The sequence below is a fragment of the Anser cygnoides genome, chromosome 9 (assembly GCF_040182565.1).
Source record: "Anser cygnoides isolate HZ-2024a breed goose chromosome 9, Taihu_goose_T2T_genome, whole genome shotgun sequence".
Lineage (NCBI taxonomy): Eukaryota > Metazoa > Chordata > Aves > Anseriformes > Anatidae > Anser > Anser cygnoides.
In genome coordinates this window covers 6,617,432-6,637,258 of record NC_089881.1, presented here as the reverse complement: position 1 = coordinate 6,637,258, position 19,827 = coordinate 6,617,432, and the positions used below count along the sequence as shown (strand labels likewise).

The 19,827-nt window shown below is 36.9% G+C and overlaps 1 protein-coding gene across 4 annotated transcripts in view; it reads left to right on the top strand.

Moving 5' to 3' along the window:
- PXYLP1 (2-phosphoxylose phosphatase 1) overlaps positions 1-19,584 on the top strand; it is a 63,562-nt gene extending 43,978 nt beyond the window's left edge. For all 4 annotated transcript variants that reach the window (XM_013188113.3, XM_048062923.2, XM_048062925.2 and 1 more), the window contains 4 exons: positions 2,717-2,878; positions 3,692-3,818; positions 14,553-14,692; positions 17,247-19,584. In XM_013188113.3, the coding sequence (XP_013043567.2) occupies positions 2,717-2,878; positions 3,692-3,818; positions 14,553-14,692; positions 17,247-18,178 (1,361 nt within the window). In that variant the 3' untranslated portion in view covers positions 18,179-19,584. The remainder of the gene's footprint in view (positions 1-2,716; positions 2,879-3,691; positions 3,819-14,552; positions 14,693-17,246) is intronic.
- Positions 19,585-19,827: the final 243 nt, after the last annotated feature.

The window sequence follows — 19,827 nt, the reverse complement described above, 5'->3', positions numbered from 1 at the left end:
AATAAGGGCAATATTTACCACATACTATGAAGTAATTATTAAATGCAGTTTATTAATTAAATGTTATTTTTAATTAAATTTTATTTTACTTTTAAATTAAATTTTATTTTACTTTTAAATTAAATTTTATTTTACTTTTAAATTAAATTTTATTTTATTAATTAATTAAATTATTAAGTGCTGCAGTAGCAGCATTTAGAAATTTAGGGGTAGTTGTTATTTTTTTTCTGACTAATTACACGAACTGTTGTTGCTCCTAATCTCTAAGACCATTTCCAGTCCACGCGATAGTGTTAATGTTGCACCTCAAATGTCTGTGTTGACTTCAGAGCGTCCTTTTAGGATGTTTTGTCAGTGGGTTTTGTAAACTAAAAATATGTCGTGATATTCGTGTAGGTGCTATTTTAAATTTTACTTTTAATGTTTTGAGTAGTTTCTTTTCTGTTAGATTCAGTGCTTGTTGTTCTTAAATTTGTCTGGCAGTGTTAAAGTATTTCTTTGACTAGGTTGATTAGAAATGAGACTTGCTATCTGTAAATAAAATATTCTGTGGCATCAATCCTAGGCAGTTGATCTTAATAAGAAAATATGTACATCTGTGCTGTAGTTAATAGCTTATAAGAAAAAGTGTGGTCTGCTCTGTTATTTGTATTTGTCTTTGATCAAAAATTAAGTTCCTTATTTTGCTTTTAAATCTCCGAACTAAATTTTAGCCCTAGAGTTCCAAGCTATTGCTATTGGGCTATGTTTTTTTTGTGTCTTCTGAAACAATCTTGGGTCAAAGCTGAGCTATATTAAGCCCATGGGCGCTAAAGCCAGCTCCATGTTTTTGTGACATTAAGTGAGCAGTAGCAATGTTGTGGGTTGCTATTGAGAAAATTGTTAACACAAAGCTGAAAGTTCTTGCTTCTAACCTTTTCTGGCTAGGAAACTTGACCAATACAACATAACTGCTGTAATTTAATTCCCCATTTATACTCTTTAGGCAATGTATTGTAATGCTGTCTATTTGCAGAGGCCAGCAGCTGTTGTAACACATTCTTAGGTTTGGGATTTATATTCCAAATACAAATTTGCTGCAAGCACCCTTCAAGCCTCAGTCATCAACCTCTAATGGCTATTGCCAAGGTTCTGTGTTGCTACTAGAGTTTCTTTCATCAGGGGTTTGCAATGACTTGCAATAATTTACACCAGTCTTAGTGTGGGAGGAGCTAAAAAAAAAAAATGAATCTGATAAATAAATGAATGTTGGAATGACAGCTGAGCCCTACAGCTCAATGTCCAAAGTCAAAACTGCAGCTTAATATTCTTGCCAAGCACAGTCCTATAGGCAATTATATGCAAAATGTGGAACAGCTGAAGGAAAAGTTTCAAGTCACTGTGCTTGTGGGTATTAGCCATGTCAACAACACTAGTAAGGGTATGGAAAAATGCTTGAATTCTGGTTTTGGCAGGCAAAGAGAAATCACATTAAACTAGCATATTGTAGTGTAAGAATGAAGAGTCTGTGTTACATTAACAGCTACGTGCTCTTAAATTTGTATGTATTTCACTCCAGTTTACTGCTGGTTTTGGTTTTCTTTGTGCACGCAACTCTACTGTAGAACAAATTCACCTCTAGAATAAGGACTGGGAATCAAAATGCAACTGAGAAACTGAGCCAGAAGAATTAGTAAAATTCTGCTTTGAAATTTGTTCTCTTGTCTTTTCTTTCTTTCCTTTTTTTTTTTTTTAATTTTTCCTCTCCCCAAAGAAGATGAATAGTGGTTAAAAAAGAAAAAAAGTTTCCCTCATTTTCACCTATAAATCTAGCTGTGTTCAAATACCAGAAAATGGTGGTAGTAAGAGGGGAAAAAAAAAAGGGAGGGGATGGGGGCAGGGGCGTGCTCATTATTACAAGTATAATCTTGAAAGGCTTGTAAATTAACTAATGCTTTCACATCAGAACAATTTAAAGAGGCTATGTCAATAAAACTCCAAACTTATGTTCAGATATTATAGAAGCGTGCTTCTACACGTCTGAATGCTAGCAGTGGTATTGCTGTTAATTTCCCTGCTTTGTCTGAGCAGTAACTGCGTTTCTTTCTAATTAAATTTGTTATGGTAGTTTCAGTTGCATTTTAATAAATACATTTCTTTAGATAAGTCAGGCTACTTAAGACTGGCGAGGGTAGCCAGATGAGGGGGAGGAATCGGTAGAGAAAATGATAGGCAATTTAGTCCCTTTGATCTCATAGTCACAGAATCTCCATTACTTTGTTTTCCAAATGGTTTGCAGTCATCATCGTAACTGTGCAGTGTCTTTTGCATGATGTCCTTTAAATCAGTTTTTAAGTGAAAATGATGAAGGACAGTGCAAATGTGAAAATGATGGGCCTGTTATTGTGCTTTTCTTTCCATCATTCTCCTAGTGCTTAGTGAGAGACTGACTGAAAAAGCATCTTCACGAGTGCAAAAGGTGGAGTTTTTCTGCAGCAAGATGGATTTCTGTGGTCTTAACCAAGATTGAAGTTGCTGAAGAGCTCTCTGGGGTTGCCTTCTTGATTATGTAAAAACATGAAAAATTCAAAACAAAATATCTATATTTTAGGGTGGAATCCTTTCATAGAAACCATAGGCATTGTGAATAATTACTTTTCTTTTTTTTTTTTGGTCTTTTAAAGGCATAGTTCTATATGTCCTTAAGGGTAAATTGTGCGTGTTTTGTGTCTTTCAGTGCATTTAATCCCAGTCAACCCGATCAAGGAAGATGGGTTGAATCCTAAGAGCCGAAAAAGAATAATGCCTGACTTGCTAACTGAACCTCCTGCAATAGATCCTGTTTACGAAGCTCGTGTTTACTGCAATATTCCTACCATTGCTGAACGCAGCATGGAAGGTAAGCTTTCTGCGTGCAAATGATAATTTAGTGGAAATGATGACTTTGTGCATTGTCAGTTTTTCAGTGCTTGAAGCAAGGTACAGCAAACGCCAGCCGGTCGATGAATTATGTTAACACATTCAAAATGCACTGTCTTTTTTTTAATATCCCCTTTGATAACTTGATTTTTGGAAGTGGTTTCTGTTTCCAGTCAATGGTCAACTGGAATCCTAAAGTTGGAAGGGCTGGGAGTGATACAGATATTTAATGTTTGAACTATAATGTTTATTACACGTGAGCTGCATTGCAAATTTTATTATTAATGTCTGAAAAACAATTAACTTAAAATTCTAAAAAAAAAAAAAAGACAAAACCAACCAAACAAAAATCCCAAACAAACAAACAAAAAGAATCAATTCATGTTGGAACTCCAAACCATTAGACATAGTCAACTTGAAGATATGTGTGTTCTTCACTTTATAGTGGTTGCAGCATGAATTCCCTCATGTACATATCCCACTAACATAAAATCACAAACTAATATATCAAAAAGCTTCAAATTAAGTGTGCTGCAAAATGCATCGTTACAATTAGGGGTCTGGAAAGAGGCATCATAAAAGTGGAGTAGCCTTACTATGTTGGCTGAGACCAGCGCTTGAATAATTTCTTGTATGGCTTTGGGACTTTGGATGTACTATGGAGAATGTGCTGAGTACCTAAGTCTTGTATAATCTTTCCTGTGACAAGAACTCATCATCCCTTCTGGGGTTTTTCTTTCATCGTAACATTAATTATACCTATGTTTTTGCTTAAATCTTTTTTTTGCTTTAGGTCATGCACCTCATTATTTTAAACTAGTATCAGTTCAAGTGTTGATTCGACATGGAGATAGGTATCCACTATACGCCATTCCCAAGACAAAAAGACCAGATATTGACTGTACATTGCAGCCTAGCAGGTAAAATTTCTGGCTTATACCATTACTTAATGCATGTGTTGCTTGATAATTATTTTGTTTATCTTCAAGAAACAATTTCTGCAGCTTAAAGTATGGTGTGGCTTCTGATGTTTGTGTATTGTGGTGGATGAAAGTTGGCGCAGGGAGGGGAGTTGTATGACTGGTGTACAGTACTTCCTCTGAAACAGGAGCTGTTAATTATTACCAGGTCAGATCAGAATAAATTCCGTATACTTCTATAAAAAAGCCAAAGCTACTTAATTAAGTATTTAGGTTACCATTCTTCTTAGATAAGCTTCTAGACACTTCCAAAATGTTATTGCAGTGTTTGAAAATATCCCTTCCGTTTCAGCTGTGTGTGTTTCCTTTCGTGTGAACACAAAAATGTCTGGGTCACTACCACAGGAAAATTGATATTTATGTTTTCTGATAAGTAAAAGAAAAAATAATATAAATGCAGGTTTTCAGAGTTTCCTCTTAAATTAATGATTTGTCTCAAACTTCCCCCGAGAAGTGTGAAACAAATAAATTTAATGATAAAAATGCAAGCTAAACAAAGTAAACTGTTTGCTACTTGAAAACTACGCGTATACTGTAGTTAACATTCACTCACACTGTCAAACATCTGATACTTGTGTCTGTCATTAAAATGTCACCTTTCTGTTTCAGTGTATCATGCTTCTGTCCAATGTCATGTCTTTGTAGTTTGCTGATGCTTGTCTTGCCACCTGAATCAGTTTGAGCTTCTTCTAGAAGAACATCTCTTTCTTGTTTAGAGCTTTTCATTGGTAAAGATGAAGTATATTGCAGAGCAGTAGAAATAAACAGGATGATTCAAGTCACCAGTCTTGGTCCTAGCTTGCTTGATTACATGTGTTTTTTTTAAATAGGATATGTGGTATTTTTATTATTTTTTACCCAGTAGAGGGCTATCCAGTGAACCTAGTGAATGTTTACAGTTGAAGGAAAAACTATCAGACATTAATAAAATCTCTTGGCAACTTTATACTGCTACCCACTCACCAGCATCAGGTGTGCAGCTTTCTGTGACTGGGAGTTGCAACCAATTTGTGTATCTGCATGCACTACTAAGGGAGAGCATAGTGGGCCTCCTGATCTACTGGTATACAAAGCAGTGCTGATATTACCATAAATACCTTTTTTCCCAGAATAGCATGGAATCTCTTCCTTTAAAGAAAGATGATGTTCTTGCTTTTCTGTTGTAGAATTATTCAGAAGTAGCTTTGCTCTGTCATGCTGAAAATGTAATGGCATGCTGAAAGTGCTTTTCCGAGTATTAGATATATCAAACATGTGCTTCTTGTCTGGATAAATTAATGGGCCATTTTCCACAGAATGTTAGTAGCCTCCTATCATCGAGAGCGCTTGTGATTTTATCTTTAAAAAGGTAAAGATAAAAGAAATTGCCCTTGTGAATAGATATCCTGAAATTTGCAAGGCTTGCAGTGCTGTCTTCAGTTGTTGTCAGTGTTCTAATGTTCTCCTGGCACAAGTAATTGAAAAATAGCCATATTGCTGACCGAGCTACTGTTGTGGCGGGGGGGTGACCATACAAAAGCTTGAAAGCGTGAGCAGTTTTAACTCGTCTGTGTATGTGCGCACATGTGCAAAATTTCAGTACCACCTGAATTGTAATATTCTTTTCTCCATTCTAATAGTGAAATTAAGCCTCTATTGAAGATCTGTGCTTTTAAAGAAAAAAATCTTACATGTTTTATGTTTGTTCTTAGTCTTATACAATATTCCATAAATATACACTTTTGTATATAATATATACAAATAAATACTTTTTAAGACTAAAATGAAATGGAAAAGTAGACAGGAGAAATCTGCTTTTTATAGCAAACATGGCACCGGAATTTAGAAGATAAAAATAGCTTCTAATTTTCTTATTTTTAGAGTGTATATATGTGCTCATATCTTAGCTACTGCTTAAAGCAAGTATCAAAATCTTTTGAAAAGATACTACTTTTCCAATGCCTGTCATGAACACAAATCTAAATATGTTTTTTTTACTGTTATTGAAAAAGTTTTTACATGTTACAAGTGACTTGGGTCTTTATACGTAGTTCAGTTTTTTAAAGACCTTTCACTTACTTTTATGTTGACTCTTCTTCTTTATTCGTACTTCAACTTCCACCAAATGTTTGTTCTGTCAAGAAGTGGCATTCTCAAACATCCTCCAAGAGAAGTTTGAATTGTTCTGAGAGGTGCCCAACCCCAGCAGTGCTCTGCACCCGCTGCAAGCTAGCTGCCTGCCTGAGATTCAGCATGCCACACCGAGTTTCCAGACAGACATCTCTGCCATAGAGTCGTGTGCCCAATTAATTTATTTAACAAGATGGAAAATGAACAATTTGTTAATAGCTGTGATAACATTTTTAATGATCTGCCTCTAAGGGGTGAGATTATTTTTAGAATAAAGTACAAAGTTAAGCAGTATGATCCAGGTTCCTTTTGGAGTTCTTAAAGGCTCTGATCCTCTGATCTTACTCGGTATCTGTAATGTTAGAATGTATGTGAGAAATCTTTATTGCAGAGATGTGTCAATGTTGGATGAGTTGCTGTGGTTCTCAGTATTACAGTGCCACATGAGACCTTGGTTTTGTTTTTGTTAGAAAAGCTTTTACAGGTATTTCTGCAGTTTCAGGCAAGGAATACAACAATGTGGAAGCCATGCAATCAGGACAACTATCCACAAAGGGCAAGGCAGTAGTGCAACTTTCGCCACTGCCAACAAGAGTGACCAAGTAACGCAGTTAAGAGGGCACAACCTCAGGATGTGAGGAGGCCAGCAGTATAGATGCCCCTGGCTGTTACTGATTTATGAAGCATGAGAAGATCAATGTACAAATCATATACCCGCTACCGTTCACCACCGGTAAAAATGAGTAGAGAACAAAAAGACTTTGTCTCCTTGAGAACAAAGTTTATGAATCTCCTGGCTGACTTTGAAAGGACAGCAGAAAGATTAAAGGAGTTGGCTCTGTACCATTGTTTCCTGATGGGTTAAAGCTGACCTTTCTGAATAAAGCTAGAATTGTTAAGGTTTCTGTCATTATTTTTATGGAATATTTATTATTTTAACATCAGGAAACTATTTGCTGTGTTTGGCTGTCAGGCTTATATTCCTTTATGATGTAAATTTGGTGCTTCATTGTAAATGTATTTATATTGAGAGTATTACGAGGTATATAATTGCTACCTTTGAACTGGAGGTTTCTTTATAATTACGTTGAGATGTCTGATTAAAAGTCTGGCTTGTTTAAGCTTTCTCTATGTTAGTTTTAGATAACATACTGAATACGAGCAGCATACTTCTTTATTCGACTTAGCATTCAGCTGATGGAATTCATTAATTAAGCAGATTATGCTACAGCCCCATGGACTTTTAATGGATATGCAGAATAGCCTTGAGGTCACACTTGGGTTTTGCAAATTATGGATTGTGCCATATAAGAGTGGAATGAATATAAGCAAATGGATTAAATGCTTTGGAGATTCCTTCCACCTAAAACTTCGATTAATATTATTTCCATTGTTCTCGATGTAAATTTCCAAGGGGAACTGAATAATACATATATTCTCCCCACCCTCCAAGAAAACTATTAGAACGATGTTAGTGAAGATCTGTTCATTGTGGTGTTTGCTTTTGAGGGAATAAATTAACCTCCCACTTCCCTTCCCTTTGTACCTTACTTGTTGAGTGTTAGAAATAACAGGTACACAATGTGTCTTCTTTGAGTTTTTATCTGAGATAGAGAAGAAATGTTTTCCTGAAAATGCTGAAAAGATTTCAGAGGACTGCTATAACTTAATAGTACGCTGGGTTAATTGTCACGTGCTTCGAGTTTTAGTAACAAATATTTGAATTTTAGGTTCAATATGAACATGTCTTGAAACTGCCAATAAATGAAAGAGGAAAGTATGAGAGAGCGGAGTAGTATATTGTGAGCTAAAGCAGGTGTGGATTTTACTTGGAGTGAGGTCAAAGCATGAACCAGACCACAGTTAGGTGAAGAAAGATCTCAGGGCCTCTTCTGACTTCTCTAAAGACTCAGAAGAGGAGTGAAGTAGACTGGATCACTGGACAGTTTGTTATAAAAATGTACAAGCTGCAAGACTTTTATGAACAAACACCCCCCCACAAATACTAACGCTGTCTTTAGGATCTCTTCTGTAGACTACTGTAATCCGTTGTTAGTTTTAGTGGCTCTTCTCATTCACTTGCATTCTAAAAGAGAAACAGTATAGTCCTTTGACTAAGACTTATTTTGGCTACTTGAACTTCACAGAAGGCACAGAAAACTTCACAGAAAACTTTTGTTTGGAGTTATAAAAATATATATTTTTTGCCTTTTAAGTGAAAGAGCAAATGGATTTGCTTTTGATGCAGTTAGCAGACACGATCTGGTGTGACACAGCTACAGAGAGGTGATGTTCATTTGTCAGAAGTTTTGTGTGTCCCTGGCATGGTCACGTTTACTTGCCCAGTGATGGACACACTGAGGTTTCTGCAGCTCCTTGTCAGAAGATTGGTCCTCTTGGCTCTTGCAAATTCTGTGTTTGCTTTAAAAAAGTGACGTTTGCATGGATAAACGGGATTTTTTGGGGAAAAAAACCTCTCTCTATTGTATTCATGTCCACGTCAACAAGTTCTTTGCCGAGGCATGTAGATCTCCTGCAGAGTTCCAGAGTGCAGTGCTGTCAGAGGACAGCACTGTGCAGTAACAGAGAAATAAAGTTTACCTCTCCTCAATTTTGCTAAGCATCTGTAATCTGCTAACTGGTAATTTTCTGTTGGATTAACTACTCGGTTTCAGCTTTTAAATAAATGACTGCTTAGTAATTGGTCTCAATAATTAGTCTTTATTGCAATCTCTCTTTTAATCATAACCTTGACCAATGTATTTTGTCTATCTGTAGCATCTTATAAGGTGGTGAGGTTATATTATCTGTGCCCCTCTTCAATTTTTGTGAACATGGAAATTGTTAAAAAATAAATTGTAGTTGCATGTACTCTTGTCAAGATAATATCTATCCACATCTGTTTCTTAAACACTGTACTTCATCTTAATTAGATTAACCTTGCAATTTTCATAGATTTGTAGCCTCAAATTTGTAGGTGGTTCAAAGGAATATTAAGTTTAATGAGTCAGAGGACAGATTGAATGCTGTGGTTTGCTGAACATCACGTTTGAAACAAGGCTTAAACTGTACTTCATTATACACAGTAGAAATAAGGCTGTGGTTTAGTGCTCCAATAGCTTTGGTAGGAAAGAATGTTAAAGGATTACAATGGATGAAAATCTTTCACAAATAGACAATATAAATCATTGGTAATATATTTCTGAGTGGTCTGGGGACAAATAGCCCTGAGAAGCACGGACGGTTTTCTTTTTGCTCAGTGAGTTAACTCTAGTCTGGCATGGGTGATGGAAAATCAGACATTTATCTTCATGATGATTTTTTTTAAATTATTTTTTAAATTGTACTTATTTATTTATTAAACAAAGATAACCTTGCTTGGAGAGATGGTTCTACCAAAAAAGGCTTCCATGCACTCACAGTCCGAGCACCACTTTATCTAGGGGCAGAAAATCCCACTGGCTCCTGTAGCAGTTTCTAAAGAGTGACACTGGAGTCTTCAATGGGGCTGGAGGAGGGCAAAAGTATCCTGTAACAAAGCTTCTCTGCTGCTGTACAAGCAATCAGCTCTGTAGTATGTTTGAACTTACAGTATGCTGAGCTGCAGGAGTTCTGTGTCAGACCTCTGCACATATGTAATGGATGCAATAAATGCGTTTGTATGTTTCTGAGATGCTTATTTTGTGCTGTGATGGTGGAGTCATACAAAATCCCGTAGCAGAATTTCTGAGGTGTCATGCACACATGCTCACTCTGGTACTGTATTTCTGGCTTTGCTATGCTAATTCAGAGCAACCAGCAAGTCAGTGTTTGCTTCTCGTGGGGAAAAAAAAGAAATAAGTCTCTTTTTGTATCTGAACTTCTCAAGGAAAAAGGAATTTCTCAGTGAAGGATGTCAGCTCAGTTGCTGGCAGAAATACATATGTACTTCAAATAGTTGCACAGTATGATTTCTTTTCACTTACATGGGCTCCAGCGTAGCAATAAGGAGATGTCATATTTCAGTATTAAAGCTTTTTAAGACCTTTACAAAATAAGATACTTAAATGTTGAATAAGGGTTTAAATATTGGTCCATATTAATGCTAGTGTATGAAAACTACACTGTTAAATCTGGGATCTACTTTCCCAATGTTTACTTGGAAAAAAAAAAGGACAAGGTGAATTTAATATTCAAGCAAAAAATAACATCCTCAGTTCTGTTACAGATAAGCATTTTATTATGCAACAGTAAAGTAAAAGGCAAATTAATATTTGTGAAAAATAGGAAATAAAAGTTCAAAAACAGGAAAACTTATGGCTATTACTAGTGATGTTAAATAAAAAGACGTTCCCTGTTCTGACAAAATTTGAAATACTTACTGTATTCATACATTCCCAAGTGCAGAAATTTGCCATCATACTGTCCAGCAAATTACAGTAGATGTCTTTTTAGTCCACTTTTATTTTCTGATAACTTTTATGGGAATACAATTTTAAGGATATTTCAGTCTTTTCAACTACACAACTGAGTAATTTTCTTTGCTTGCAGCTCAGACGGTCCCAGCAGTCTGAGCTGTGTTGCCTAGATACTCCATCTCCTGCGGCTTCGGTAAATTGGCCAGTGCAACAGCGGGATTCGTATTCTGGATAAAGGGGAAATCTTGGGGTGGGGATGGGGAGTCATTTGTTAGCTAGCAGTCTGAGTGGTGCAGCAAAAAAAAAAAAAAAAAAAAAAGAACTTATTTTTCTTAACAGCGAAAATTGTTCTGTTTTATGCAGTTAATCAGGAGAATTGCTGGTGTATTCAGAATTGTGGTGCAGATGTGACAATGACATTAGGAACACAAGCGCATTACAGCCTGAGATGTCTGTCCCATTCAGGCAGAATGGCTCGTACTTCTGTTGTCTGATTTTTTTTTTTCCATGAAATATATTTAACAAGTAGTAGGCTTTCATTTTATGTTCAGAAATGTGTCTAACCGTCACGTTTTTTAATTTGTTTCTGCAAGCATGTGTTTAACTTGTGCTCACTTAAATAAATAAATAAAAGCTAAAGTTAAGCAACTTGCATCTACATACATATATCAAAAGCTATATTAATACATTGGAATGTAAATTTTATCAAGTCCTGGATGCTAGTTGGTCTCGTCTGACACTTTTTAGACTTTTTGCACTGCACTGATAAATGATTTTCTTCCTTCTTTTTGTTCTTCCTTCCCACAAGTGAGTGCTGACTTTCATCGGTCTAGGTCTGGTTCCAGCAGAATGCAGGTTTTTGTAACCTAAGCAGCAAAAGAAGCAGAATGATGGATAGTGCAGTTTTTTGTTTTGTTTTGTTTTCTGATACATGTATTTGCAGAACTTGCTAATTAGGTAACAATCTTTGAGGAAAGTTGGTTGACATTTTGCCCATGTTTAGAGCCATATGATGTGCAAAGTTTAAAAAAAACTAAACTTTTCTGTTGTTCAGCCACAGATGTGCTACATCTGTAATAAGCCTAAAAAGCCATTTGTTAATGGCTTTTATTTAATATTCTCAACTTAATTCTTCCATTTTGCACTGCTGGGCTGAAAAATAGCAAAATGTACAAAAAGTTCTTTTTGAAATACACATCTGGAACTGGATTAAGCTTTGTACAATAGGAAGCCTCAACTGATGCAGAAGGCAACAAATCCTTTTACATGGCTCTGCTTCTCAAGTATTAATCTTCTTTTGAGTTATTAAAATCATACTCCACAGAAGCAGCTGTGAATTTAAGATATAATTTGACTGGTTTTTCTTTTGATTTGAAGTTTTTTTTAAAAAAAGGATTTAAAGAAATGTTTTGTATGTTTTCCTCTCATTTTGCTCATTTAACCCTTGTCTTACTGGCAGTTGTACCATAATTTAGAATAACGTTTTCTTTGCAAGAAGTTTGTAAGTGTGTTAGTCGTCTTTTTTTTTTTTTTCCTCTCTCCTGAAGGTAAATTAAATACTGGCAAATTCGAGTTTTATAAAATGGTAAGACAATGTAATTTCAAAGGCCTACCTTTCTGTTGAATGAAGGACTGTTTCGTGAGATGTCCTGTATATACTTGCTGTGGGCGTAGCTCTGTAGTAGGTGCTTTCTCATTTAAGAGTTTCTCTGTTGGCTCCTCTATGTAAGCATGGAATCAAAATTCACCAGGACAAAGATATTCAGACACTTACTTATACTTCAGTAGTTCTGTTGCTCCCTCTTGTGGTTTCTGTAGTTCAGGAAGATTTTTTAGATCTGAGTTTTTTGTATCAAAGCAGAACATTTTTCTAGCGAATTGTGAATGTGAACAATAAATATACAGCCCAGACTGCTGTAAAAGTTCTTTGACAACATTTATCTTTTTTTTCCAAATTATTTAATTTATAATTTTCTTGTAAGCAACATCAAAAAAAAAAAAAAAACAGATCACTGTTCAGGATGAAAGTCCAATTAAAACGGCAACCATCTGGGGCAAAAATGGATTGCTGAACTGTTTCTGATTTAGTTCTGCACAAGAGTAAGGAGGTGGCTTTGTACCTCTGCCTGTGTGTGGATAACAAAGAACATTTCTTCACAGAGGAGAGATGAAAAAGGAATAATATAATGTTTAACTGGGGTGGGGAAAGATAGCCTTGAAGTACAATCTTATATGTATTGTTGTCTGGGGACTTAAGTCATGCATTTTCAATAATTTGTAAAATGTAAGTTTTAGTCCTTCTAGTTTTAAGTCCTTCTAACAAAGGAAACACTGTTTATGTGAAGTTCTGTTGTGACAGTGGGCTCAGATTTTTTATTATGATGATTATTTTCAGTTTAAATCCCTTTTGATTGCATTGCTTGGAGCATTTTTTGTGTATGCCATTTTAAGCACAACCATACACCAACGAACTGGAGTCTATCTTGTATTTGAAGTCCGCAAAACAGTTCAGGAGGTCTTAAACATTCTTTCATTGGCTTGGATTCTATTTCAGTGAGTTAACCTGGGCTTTTTGCTTATATCCTTTTTTCCAATTGTATTGTTTCCTTGCATTGTGGAGGTATTTACAGTCAGTTGTTGTTATTACTTTTGCATTAAAATCAATAAACTCAAATACGGGGGTGAAAATCTAGCTTTCTCAGGGCAAGACTATGGAGCTCTGCAATAGCCTTTTCTTCCCAGTCTCTATCAAGCTGGGTTGGGCAAGCCACCTTTCTGCAATGATTATCTGTGCGTGTGCAAGAAGGGGCAAAGTGGTCACATTGCTGCGTTGTCCTGCCAGGATTGTGCCGATGACATGCCACGCTCTCTGGGGCACTGGCAAGGTACAGAGGTTTCTGGGTACTCTCTGTTCCCAGGTTCTTTGGGTCATTGCTGAAGTGTCAAATTAGCAAAGGCTTTAACTACTGTTTTTTTTTGTTGTTGTTGTGTTTTTTTAAGGTGTGAAGGAAGCACTTTTAAAGAGGCAAATATTTTTTCTCATAATATTCTTTTAGCAAATATTGTGTTTGAGGAACAATGCAGAAATGCAGTTGTTATGTGCTAAGACGGTGCAGAGGGGTGCTTCTGCCTAAGCTGTGCTTTGCTCAGAGGCAGCATTGGCAGCAGAGGAAACCTGATGGATGTTTATGGAGTGTTTGCACAGGGACATGCAGCGTACTTTGATTTGAAAAGTTCTGTTGCCATTAATGAGATGGTATTCACGTTTGTAGTCAGAAGTTTGAGTTACATTTGTAGAATGCGGTTTGATCATGTGGGCCATTTTAGTTACTGCTTCTGAAATAGTATGTAGTCAACAAGGTTGAATAAAATTGACAATTTTGTATTGCTATTTCATCAGATTCATCTCTGTTTATCTCTAATTTTCTATAATGTTTTATCAACCATATAGCTAATTCATGCAGGCTCTTAAGTATGGCATAAATATTTTTTTCTTATCCTAGGACATAGTTTGATTTAATCTTATCTATTTAAGGTGTCCAGCAGTGCTGGACTCTTTCTTCTTGGATAATAGTACAACACCCAAAACAGTGGGCTCTGTTTTCAGTTGGTGCCACTGGACACTGCTTTGCAGGTATCGTGTGATTGAGGCTACATGCTTTTCGATTTGAAGCCTGGAAAAATTTGAAGTCTGAGATTGCAGTCAGCATTGTATGTTACAAAACTTGAGAATTCCCACAGGATCATCTACTTACAGTACTGGTTAGTTGAACCCCTTTAAATTGTTAGTGCTTTTGGCTGTGTTGTTAAAGTGCAGTAGGACTTCAGAAACTGGAGAGATGTTTGTTCTTTTTTTTTTCCCCAAGGATTTAAATTTAAAAAAATCACAAAAGTATTACTTCATTAAAAAAAAAAAAGGAAATTATTTTCTGAAAGGTATCGTAATTTTAACATGCCAAGACATGTGTCTCCCTGTAGCTCTTTGGTATGAAGTGGTTAGATTTCTTCTGCATGCTTGCAAAAGTCTTGAGTAAGAGCAGATGTTGTCTCAGTGGGAAATAACATCTCACCATGAAATTTCTGAGCTGACATTCTTGGAATATTTAACTCTTTGAGCTGCTTTTCCATATGCTTTTGGAAGTTTTCACATTTCGGTTTACCTCTTCAGGAAACCCTCTCATCCTCAGCTGGAAGCTTTCATCAAACACATGTCCAAAGGGTCTGCAGCCCAAATGGATGGTACCCTCAGCAGCCTGCCTCGTTACCCTAGCCATTCCTTTTGCGAGATGGGAGAGCTTACGCAGACGGGTAAGTTTCCACAGCAGCTTTACATTTCCCTCTGCTCTTTTAATACAGTCTGCTTGAAACAGTATCTCTTATTTTTCTTTATATTGAGATAATTGCTTTTCTGTGGGAAGCTCCTAATACTGGTCATAACCTAGGTTTTTTCGGGGTATGAATGAAGTATTAAACTCTACCACAAAAGTAGTGGCAGCTCTAGAAACTGGGCATTGTCATGTAGCCTGCCTGCGTTCTGTTACAGATTGATCACCCTTGACATCTCTTCTAACTTTATTTTTAACAAGTTAGAGCAACTTCCATTGATGTTGCCCCCCACCACAAAATTGCTTTGTCACCCTTGTGAAAAATGACATTGCTCGATCCCTCCTGAGGAAGACCTGTTTATCTCCTGCTGATTAGTTAGTGAGTCAGAAGGGCCCTGAAACATTTGGTTGCCAGTTTTCACTTGTGATATAACTGTGTCCACTGCAAGAGATTCAGATGTAACAGACAAATTTGGTGCTTTTTGCCTTTTTTTTTTCCCCTCCTTAGCTTTAAACAAAGTTTCAAGAGCATTAAGGAAGCTGGGCTGATATTTGTTGGGCTGCTGGTTTCTGGCCTCTTTATGTATATTTTTACCACAAGAAAATGGAGTTTTCCACATATATCTGTCATTCCTGTTGAGCTTAGTTACTGGGAGAAAGGGTAGAAATGCCAGCACTTAAAGCTTTGAGACTTCCTTGGTACTGCTGAGAGGGAGGCTGCTGACCTCTGCTAGTGAATGTATACTTCATGCAGTCTATCCACACCGAGAGAGCAGGGAGATGGGAGGTTGCTGGAAGTGCTGCAGTCAGGGAGAGGAGTGCGTAGAAGGAAGCACGTGGAGAGCTTGGGGTATTGTGGTGCTGGGCTGTTGGGAGTAGTGACAGGGACAAGGGGGCTGGGACTGGAGCGGCAAACTGGAAGCAGTGCTGGATCAGGGCTGTGATAAAAGGGGCATTTGGGAAGGGTCTGGGACTGCTGTCAGCAGGTGATAGAAAATATGAGGGGAACAAAAGGTAAGAAGGAGAGAGGTATAGAAATAACTTTGTAAGAAACGAATTTTCAGAGGTTACACAGCTCAGAGTTGTTCGTATTTTCTACCCAGAATAACCAGCTAAACTGATAGAAGTCAAAGTCAGTGTATTTGGTTGCTGCTGTTCTTTTTCTGCATGTGTTCATATCAGTGCTTCAGAAATAACAAGTGCTTGCCCACAAACATGAAGAAATAAAACTCTTACACAACTGGACGGAAATGTGATTGTGAAAAGGGTTAATCATATGTTGATTTTTTTCTCTTCTTTTCCTTTATTTATTTTGAAACTTTGCATTAATGGTACTTTTATCCCGCATCTTTTCAGTTTTAACATTGGTCTGTTCCGTTTGATCCCACACCTTGCTTTTAACTGTTATTCTTTTTTCCTAAGTACCAATGACTGAAGGAGCATATTGCAATGGATCTGGGTAGTCAACAGATTTAGAGACTGACCAGACAGAATGAAATCAGTGTTGAAGATTTTGGGGGTTACTGCCATTTCCCTCTTGCTAATTGTTTTTCAGAGATTCCCCTATATTTTTGAGTCCAAAATTGCCTGTCAAATCCTCATGTTCTCTTGCCCCACCAGAAGAAATAGGGAAATACTTGTTAGGCATCAGTGTCAAGTCTTGCAAAGTGACCTCAGGAGGCAGCTTGTCAGATTACTAAGGAACTCCTACTGACACAGCAGGTTGCAGGTGAAACTGGGTTCATCACTGCACACAGCTTGTGACTGAGGTAGTATTTGGGACTCCTATTGCCTGCAGCAAGTTATACAAATGTCCTGGTGCGTAAAGGGCTCATATGTGTTTGTTGGCTGCTGTGAGAGGATAATACAAGCAAGGTGGATTCTGGAGTAAGGGTTTTGGTGTGGGAGAAGGATATGTGCCCTCCTCCATTCCAGCTGGGTAAAGCCAAAGCATTAATATAAGAACTACCAAGCAATTTGCGTACTTCCTGAAGGAAGATGGGGAAGTCTGATGCCATTGCCACACCTCACCATACTGTTTTATGAGTTTGTACGCTGGTTTACATTCTGTGTATTCATTTCCTGCCTGCTGGTACTTCCACTGCCTGACATAAATGTGCAGGGAGCACAGCATTCAGTGCCTGTCTGGAAAGCTGACTCAGGTGCAGTCTGGATCTACTGTCATAACCGTCCTATTTTTATAGTCATGTTACACGCATTTAGTCCTGTGTTTCGAGTCCAAAGAGCAAATATTAAACTGCTAAGGTTTTAAACTAATTTTATGGAACTAGCTTTTTCTATCTGCATGTCAGTTTAGCTCCTAGAATCCAAGAGATACTGAAAGAATAGCAAGTATTTCATTTCCTGTGGTTTTCATAGTAGTCAAGCACAGGTGAAGTCCAGTTCCTAACTTTTTAACTAACTGTGCATTTAACAGTAGGACAATAGCTGTATTTTATTTCCTCTAAAACTAAGAAGAATCTAATTGTGTTTTAACTTATTTAAAATAAATAGTAAATATGAAAATTCTCTTTCAGGTGTTGTACAGCACTTGCGAAATGGACAACTATTACGAGAAATTTATATAAACAAACATAAACTGCTTCTGAGTGACTGGACAGCAAAACAGCTCTACTTGGAGACAACAGGAAAGAGTCGAACCCTGCAGAGTGCGCTGGCGCTGCTCTACAGTTTTTTGCCAGATTTTGACTGGAAGAAAATTTACATGAGGCATCAGTGGAGCACCATTTTTTGTTCTGGAAGCTGTGACTGTCCTATGCGAAACCACTACCTAGAAGAGGAACAGCGCAGACAGTACAGTTTACGGGTGAAGAACAATGATTTGGAGAAGATATATGTGGATATGGCAAAGATAGTTGGCATTCCCACGAGGCAGCTGAGAGCTTCTAACCCAATAGATTCTCTCTTGTGCTATTTTTGCCACAATGTCAGTTTTCCCTGTACCAAAACTGGCTGCATTGGTATGGAACACTTCAAAGTAATCAAAAGACATCAGTTGGAGGATGAGAGAGAAAGACAGGAAAAGAAACTTTATTTCCTGTATGCACTATTGGCCACTCATCCTCTCCTCAACCAGACTGTTAATCGGCTGCAGCGTATTGCAGAAGGCAAGAAAGAAGAAGTATTTGTCCTTTACTCTGCACATGATGTCACCTTGTCACCTGTTCTTAGTGCCTTGGGCATTACAGAGGCCAGATTTCCACGATTCGCTGCCAGATTAGTTTTTGAGCTGTGGCAGGATGGGAAGAGACCCAAAGAACACTTTATCCGCATCCTGTACAATGGTGCTGATGTCACATTCCAGACCTCATTTTGCAAGGATTATTATAAACGTTCCAGCAAGCCAATGTGCCCACTAGAAAAATTTGTTAGCTTTGTCAAGAGGGATATGTTTTTAGTTTTTAACAGCACTAGTTATTATGATGCATGTCGTAGAAGACCACTGTAGGGAAGGAAAGTGAAAATATTTAACTTCTGTTTCAATGAAAGTCTGTATTTTGGTCGAGGCACAGTTCAGTCTTGTTGTTTCTTGTACCTGTAAGTACAAAAGGATATTGCTTGAAACCTCCTTCAAATAGTTTTATTTTCATTCAAACTGTAGATGGTCTTCAGTAGAAGAACAAATATTGAGGGAGTGTTATGTCTGTGTATGCTCACATATGCTGTGTTAACTGTCATGAACTGATAAACCTCATGAGTTACTGTAGCCTTGGACTTTCTCTGATAGACTGACAGAGCATAGACTGATTTTCTCTATACTCCAGAGCAATACTTGGATACCATGAATTTAAAAACAAGAACAATCATTTTTTTTACCATCAACTTTCAATCATTTTAAGCAGCTGTATCAAGATATTTATAAAATTCCAGGCATCTGTGTTAAACCCCTCGTAAGATATTCTTAAAGCTCCCTACTCAGATAGAAGCATTTTAATATTTAGGGACAGGTCTTTAAAGTAAACTGTTTACCTTTACCTGTGCTTACATACTTGAGCATGTACAAATAAGTGTGTGCCTTTTTGACCTCACAGACCTACAAATACTAGACTTTTGTTACCTGTATCAGAGAAGGGTGTACTGGAAAATGTGTGCAAAACTCTATTCTTTGATTGCACTTTCAGCACTTTGAATAGTTCAAACACAATCTAGAAATATGTAACGGTCTTGTGACATTGAAGTAGATAGCAAACACTAACATTACTGCTAAATCTGAGTGGGAAATTAGCATTATAAATCAGTCTTACAGGGAAGTGTTGGGCTCTTTCCCATTGTGAACATGCTCAAGCTGCTGTGCTATAAACAAAACAGTTTTAGGAATTTGATATAGTGGCTGCTTGAGACAGCTTGGCTAAACACTAAGAATTTTGTAGTTGACTTAGTATTTTTATGGACTAGGAAGCTCTTATTTTGTACGATCAGACTTGTACATATTGCACTGTGTGTATTTATAACACAGTAGATCTTTCTTACTACTTCAGTTTGTAAAGAGCTGTGAAAAGCTGACTTTTAGATGTTTTTTTCCCTTGATCAGGATGTGCAGACTTAAGTATAAACTGTCTTTTATGGGTAATTTGAGCAATGAGTATGTATGAAAACTTGTATTCAAACCAATTTCATCTCTTTAGGAGTAGTAAATTGAGAACCATTTTTTAATAGAGGCTATAGAAATTTTATAATTCTGGAGGTTTTTTACACATCTAGAAATAATTTAGTCTGTGACTTGTGATTCAGTGGTGCTAGTTTATCAAAGGAAGTGTAATTAAGCATAGGTTCTCTAACTGTTGGTATTCCACTCTGTTTTCAATGCTGTATTTGAACATGTTTCTTTAAATAAAAATTTGGGGACTCTTTGTATACTTGTGTGATCCATTTATTCTGACTTCCTCAGCTGTTAGGAATAACAAGCTTAAGTGTATTTTGTTAAGCCGCTTGTTGTGCCAATAACTTCTGCATTGGCTCACTGTAGCACTTCATATGTTCCGGTTCCCAGTCTGAGGAGAAGCAGGTAAATACTTCATCAATATCAAATTAGAAATCACAATAGCAAATTTGAGTCTGCTTTATCTCATTAAAATGTGTAACTTCTGAAAAGGTTTT